Source organism: Mus pahari, chromosome 18 (genome assembly GCF_900095145.1).
Source record: "Mus pahari chromosome 18, PAHARI_EIJ_v1.1, whole genome shotgun sequence".
In the NCBI taxonomy this organism is placed as follows: domain Eukaryota; kingdom Metazoa; phylum Chordata; class Mammalia; order Rodentia; family Muridae; genus Mus; species Mus pahari.
Genome location: NC_034607.1, coordinates 26,039,168 through 26,046,402, shown reverse-complemented (window position 1 = coordinate 26,046,402; position 7,235 = coordinate 26,039,168). Strand labels below are relative to the sequence as shown.

At 38.6% G+C, this 7,235-nt stretch overlaps 1 protein-coding gene across 1 annotated transcript in view; it reads left to right on the top strand.

Annotated features, from left to right (window-relative positions):
• The window catches only part of LOC110335866, a 120,338-nt gene that overhangs the window by 51,302 nt on the left and 61,801 nt on the right, over window positions 1-7,235 (top strand). Inside the window, exon 7 of the mRNA XM_021218254.1 lies at window positions 6,736-6,846. Coding sequence (XP_021073913.1) covers window positions 6,736-6,846 — 111 coding nt within the window. The remainder of the gene's footprint in view (window positions 1-6,735; window positions 6,847-7,235) is intronic.

Here is a 7,235-nt window from a genome sequence, read left to right as displayed (position 1 = left end):
TTTGCAGCCCACAGGCCACACCTCCATTTGCAGCCCACAGGCCACATCTCCATTTGCAGCCCACAGGCCACACCTCCATTTGCAGCCTATGGAAAGAACAGGAGAGAAGGGATGCTGCTCTTTTTGCTTACTTGCTTGCTCTCTCTAGCATATAAATGAATCAATATATAATAAAGGAACACATATGTTCATTATTATGTATGTGTATATATGTATATGTATATATGAGTAGGATTAGGATTCCTCTTATCTGAACAGACTAAGAAGCAATAAGAGATGAGAGTTGATGCTTAGCTGCCTAATATCTCTTTTCCTCCTCCTCCTTCTCCTCTTCCTTCCCCTCTCCTCCTTTCGCCTTCAACTCTTCTTCCTCCTCCTCTCTCCCCTCCCCTCCCTCCTTCTTCTTTTCACTGCCTCCTTATCTTCTTCCCACTTTCACTCCTCTCCCTGTTCTCCGTTTTATTCAAAGTGAGACGCAAGCCATGGGTGGAATAGTACTACACAAATTCATTTAAACCCAATATTCATTCTGTACCTTCTGTTCCTATAGAGAATACTAACACACAAGCAAGCCATGGTATCAAGGAAGGCATGGCAGGTATGCTAGAGGGAAGGCAGGATACAGCCCATGGTGGCAGGAGTATGGGACTAGGGATCTTTGTATTTGGGCAGACCAGGAGCAAGGAGAGGTGAGAGTTGGTACTTAGCTGTTGGATCTCTCTCTCTCTCTCTCTCTCTCTCTCTCTCTCTCTCTCTCTCCTTCCATCCTTCCTTCCTTTCCCCCCTGTCTCCTATCTCCCTTCTTCTCTTTATTCAATTTGAGACCCAAGCCAGTGGACAGAAACACACAGTCATCTACAACCGAGAAGTATGTCTCCTTGGTGGTTCAAATCAATTTAATCACGAAAATCCACCATTTCAAAGTTAATTTCTGATATCTTTGTAACTATTCAGTTGTGATGGTTAACTATATTTTTGTCATTCTAATACAAAACAAACAATGCTGTGTACTCTACGGGGAACTTTTAATTTACTGGGCCCTGAGGTGTTTTGCAATAAGAAAGCTGAAGCATCCTTTTTTTGTCACAGAAATGCTACAATACATAGTTAACCCAGGATTTTATTCAACATAAGAAAGTGCTGCCCTGGCAGGGATTTGCGTAGCTGCTGAGTGTAGTTCTCTCATTTTTTTTCTTAAATGTATTTCTCAGTGCTGAGAATCCCTCTGAAATCCATTGTCTACTCAAATCTACTAAATGAGGGGTTGAGGGACTTTAAAATTACACAGATTTTCAGCCCTTCTGAGAATCTTATTCATACTATAAAACATTGTTCTGGATGCAGTACAGAGGCTTAATTACACACTAAAGATGAAAAAGATAAAGAGAAGAGACCTGTAGGTGGGGTGGAAATGATTATCCATAAGTATACAGAGTATGAGCTCGCTTGGCACTTACACAACTAATTGCCCACACCCGGCTGGCATCTGCATGAACAGTTTCTGTGAAAGCCGGAGTGCCTGTGAGATCTGTTGGCATAAACAAAAGAAACAGATGTTTCAACTTTGATAGCGAGCAAACGCAGAAAGAAAACTATACATTTAAGGCGGGATAAGCAAGGGAGGAATTGATGAACAAAGCCTGACTTTCTCAAGCTCCAGAATGGAAAATGCTACTGTTCGACTACAAATTTCAAAGGGAAAAGTGCATCCTTCTTTTTTTTTTTTTTTTTTTTTTTGTTGTTGTTGTTGTTTTTTTTGTTTTAAGTAGAAGGTTTTCAGAATCTGCATTATATGTAAATATGCATGAAAGTAAGAAGTAACTTCTATTTAGCTTTCCCTAATAATCTTAGAAGCATATCTATTTGGGGGGGATTGCAAGTTTAGAAAACCATAGTCATGTTTTCTATTACTTTATACTTTCCTAAGAAAGTTATGTTGAATACTTCTGTATGAAGACTAGCCTCAAATATGACAAACATTTGTGTGCTGTATTATCAAGTCACCTTGAACCATCTCTGTCCACAATGGAGCCCTTATACTACAACTCCAGCATCATTATTAGACAAAGATGAATCTTGTAAGATGCTGGACAGTTCATAATACAATGGTTAGTGCCCACTATTTAGAATTAAAAGCAGATCTATGAACCAGCCACAAGCATGGCTATCTATACTAATCCCCTACCAACAATGAATGATTAGACTTGGTATCATAACCAATAATATAGAGATAATACAATTTAAAGTGAACAGAGCTGTATATATAGATATTAACCTGAAGAAGATAAACAAATAATCTATAAACAAATTATTAGGTTTCTCATCAGAGAAAAACAAACCACAGACAACAATTTTGCTCACACATATGATTAAAATGAAAGTCTAGAAAATAAGTACTAGTAAGGATACAAAGGAATCCAGAACAACACTGCAAAAATCCACAGTAAAACATCAAATTGTATAATCAGGATAGAAGTACCTTCATAGTGATAGAGCATTTAAATTGAAAAATATTTTAATGCAAATTTTACTTGGAAAACTTACTATTAAACATGTACTTGGTTTTAGATTGTCTAGTGTTTATTGACTTATCTAGTGAATCATTTAACATATTGATTAGTACAAATGATCACATTTCTTCCATTGCCCTTCTTATCTTGAAAGGATTACTCATTTTTATTAATGTCTTGAACAGATTAAGACTGATGATGAAGTTATTATAGTTGCTTTTATCGCCTTGATATGGAAATGTTGATATTCTCTGCATGCTGATTTTTTTTCTTCTGTGTCTCTCTGCTATGTTTCTCTGCCTCTTTTTGTCTCTCTGTCTCTGTATGTGTCTATCTCTCTGTGTGCCTCTTTGTAACTGTCTCTCTGACTCTCTCTGTCTCCCTTTCTTTTCTCTCCGTGTATCCATATGTGTCCATGTGCACGCATGTTTGTGTGTGTGTGTGTGCCTGTGTGTGTATGTGTGTGTAATTTTGCAAGTATGTATGTGCTCATGAATGTTAGTAAACATCACATGTCTCCTTTACTTGCTTTCTACCTTACTTTTAGAGACAAGTCTTTCTCCAAACCTTGAGTTCACCATTTTGGACTGACTAACTGGAAGTCCCTGGGATCCTTCTTGTGTCTCTGTTCCCAGCACTGCAATTATAATTATCCAATGCCCTGCTTAGCTTTTTACACAGATGCTGGGCATCCAAGTTCAACTCTGCATGCTGTACTGTACCAGCTAAGCCCTGTCTTCATTGTGGTCTCTACTGACTCTCTATTTTCTAGGGTCTATCTGCTCTGACTTAAGTATATTTTTGTCCAGTCCTCTTTCTCTTTCTCTTCTGTATTTCCCTTAATAATAATTTTTGTTTTGTTTTGCTTTGTTTTTGTTTTTCAAGGCAGAGTTTCTCTGTATAGCCCTGGCTGTCCTGAAACTCACTCTGTAGACCAGGCTGGCCTCGAACTCAGAAATCCACCTGCCTCTGCCTCCCAAGTGCTGGGATTAAAGGCGTGCNCCACCATGCCTGACAGTATTTATTTTTGAAACTTCATCTTTGGCGCTCTATATTTCCTTGTTACATTGTCTGAGTTATGAATCTTAATACCCATGCTTGAAATCCTCTCTTATTTTTTCCTGGACTGAACCCTAGGCCTCACTCATGCTGGGCAAGCAAGCTACCATTGCACTACCCATCCTTCCCAAACATGTATTTCATTCATCCCAATGAACATTTTAAATTATATACTTCATGGTTATTTCAATGTACATAAAAGCAAACACACATTCATCCAATGTTCTCAATTTTATTTCCATATATCAGAGCTTATCTGAGTATAGAAAATACCATGATAAACAAATAAGAATTTTTTTCTTGCTGGTGAGATGTTGTTTGTGGTTCATTAAGGCATAGATAGACCATTGTCCACATGAGTGCTACAAAGTAGTTCAAGTTATGTTACAGGGCTGTATAAATTCTAGTGATAGTATCCACGTTGGTCTGTCTCACTTAATCTCTCTCTATTCTAAATTAGTCTTCCTAAAGCCTGAAGTATAGAATTACACTATGTTTGCAATATTTAATATTTCTCCGATTTCAGAGGGTCTGGTAAAAATTGAGTGTCGTGGCCTTTAACACCCTTTCTCCTTTGCCTGATTCCTTTACTTTATCACCACGGCCAAGGCCGCTTAATCCACAGCCTCTGTTCCAGCTCCCCTGGGTTACTAACTTTGTCTGTGTACCTTTGTTTAGAATACTAACTGGTTTGGGTATGCTGGTGTTTTGAAATTACGCTAATTTGACAGCAAGAAGATCAGCATGACTTAAGACAAATGAAACAAAAGGTTATTAGATATAGTAGTAGTCTAATGTGGATGTTCTTTGGAGAGAGTTTTACCCCACATAATGTTTCATGATCTCGGTTCCATTTTTTTCCTTACGAACCTCTCATCCTTCAGGGCTCTGAAGTCACCATACTTTCCAGACAGATGGACAAAGAGAGAAGGAAAGTGTGGCCTTCCTGTGTGCTTAGGGTCTAGGCCTCCAAATGGAACCCACTTCTGGTCGCATTCCAGTGGCTTGACATTTTCCATATTGCATACCCAACAGCAAAGGAATCAGAAAAAGACTGACCAACTGTGAGCCCAGGCAGCAGAGGAGTTAGGTTTATATAACACTAGCCCACCCATGAGCCCAGGCAGCAGAGGAATTAGGTTTATATAACACTAGCAGTCTCCACCATCCTGTCCTCCCTGATACCCATCATGAAACAGAATTAACTGAGTCATAAATATCAGGGCCATTAATATCAATTAATATTGTCCTTTTCCTGAAAGTCATTTTATAATCACCACCAATTAGAGTGAGAATTCCTTTCTCCACAATCACAATATGTATCTTCTTCTTGAAATTTGTTTTATATCTATCACCTACTATCCTGCAAACGAAATTGCCTTTTCTGCTCCACTCCTGCTTTCTTTACTAGTAGAATTGAAGGTCTTTGACAACAAGAACTATAGCATATAATTTGGAGTGGTTTGTTTATCCATTCAATATCTATTTGTTGAATGACGGTTAACCTTTAAGACAATAGCTGGTATTATGGGGAATATAGAAAATAATAAGAAATTTCACTGGATTTATGTTGTTATTTTCCAATGCCATAAACAAATTTTCTGAGCCCTTTAAGACAATGGAGCAATGTATTCATTGCAATTGATTCAAATAAGTCAACTATGTACCATGAGATGTAATATGCTACAAGCAGAATAGTTTATAAATGAGCAGGAGTATCAAAGATTACTTCAATTTCTGAATTGAACGAGCCATTGCTTATTAGTTATGTTGCCCTCAGCAACTGAGTCTCATTTTAAAACTAACTCATGTCTCAATCTCAGCACTCCAGCCTGCCAGAGACAGAGCTCTGTGAGGTTAAGACCAGCTTGGTCTACAGAGGAATTTCCAAGTCAGCCAGGGCTACACAGAGAAATCCTACCTTGAAGAACTAAAAGATAAAAAATAATAATAATAATATTCTTTGATTCTAGAGATATGGCTTAATGTTTAAGAGTACTGTGTTTTGATTTGCAGCACTCCATGATGGTCACAACCATCTGTATCTCCAGTTCCAGGAGATGTGACTCCCTCTTCTGGTCTCTACAGACATCAGACATCCATGTATGTATAGACATACATGCAGGCAAAACACTCTTATGCATGAAAAAAAAACCCAAAATTAAAATGGAAAGGTAATATTTAAAATGACTATTCTTTGAGGAAGTCAATGGCATTCTCCATATTGAAAACTTTCTATTGCTCCTGCTTCTCTGGGAGCCCATGAACAGCATAGATATACTCAGCGTGCGCATCAAAGAGAGCAGAAGTGGGTTTTAACTGAATGAAGAAAGAAAAAGCAGAATGAATTTACTTGCTGTAGGAAAAATTTTGGTCAAATCTGTAGGAAACCATATTTTTTGAAGTGAATTAACCTTAAAATAGCATATTGACTTTTAACTCGTAGAAAATATGGAAGTCTGCTGTAGAAGTGAAAGTGAGAGAAATCCAAGGGACAGAGTACCCCCCTGGAAAGGGACTCCAGCCTTCTCAGCTCAGTCCCCTAAACCTGAGGCTACTTTCAATTTCCCCTGAAAAGACTCAGAGAGGAGCCTAAACAATTCAAGTGAAAGCAACTCCCTGTCTTTTCTCAACCCCGCCCCCTACTACTCCAAGATCTGTTTTTGCCACAACTTCATAAGTATTTCAATTACTTGTTCCCTGAGCAGTCCTGCAGGGAGGCTCTGCCCCCAGCCCCCATCTTAGAGATGAAGATATTGAGGTTAAGTGATTTTTCTCAGGGTTACAAAGAGACCTCCTAGCCATGGGGAATGAGAAGCAGTAGTTCAACCTCCTTACAGATGAATAGATTGGGTTTCAGAGCAGCTTTGCTATTGTGTTGCAAAGGAGCCTCTCAAATGCCTGGCTGAATGTTTAAGTCCTAGAAATGAAAGGGAGGCAGCGAGGAGAACAGTGAACACTTTCTTTCTTATTAATGACAAAAGCAATTGTCTAACTTGGAAGGAAAGGCTCTATAGAAAAAGCCTTTTTTTTTTCTTTTCTTTCTTTCTTTCTTTCTTTCTTTCTTTCTTTCTTTCTTTCTTTTTTTTTTTTTTTTGTACAAACAGTGGGACATTCAATGTGGGACCCTCTGTTAAGGAGATCATTGTCATTTGTCTACTTACAGATAGTGCTGCTGAGGAAGCTGGACTCCAGATTGGAGACGTGGTGCTGTCTGTCAATGGCACTGAGGTCACCAGTGTTGAGCATGCGGAAGCTGTGCACCTTGCAAAGAAAGGTAGGTGGGCCAGTTACAGACTGCAGAGTTCACTGAAAAGGCTGAGAACTCAATACACAGGCAGTTCAAAGGTAGAGAGGTGGTAACTAGAAAGGGATGCCTTTCTCATCATGACATTGTATCCTGGTGACTAAATCTCATTCCACACCAGGCATTGCTGCCCACAAGGTGAAACTGGGAAATATCAGTAAGCAAAATATACTTTGCTTTGAAGACATTTCTTTAATTAGAATTATATATATCGCCATTATGAGAATTCATTTACAGTTTCATTTCATTTCTCTTTTTAGGTTTGCTCCTTCCCTTCTTCATTTCTTTGCAAAATGTTTGTGGGGAGAAACAAAATCTTAGGATTTTAGTATGGTGTGTGTGTGTGTGTGTGTGTGTGT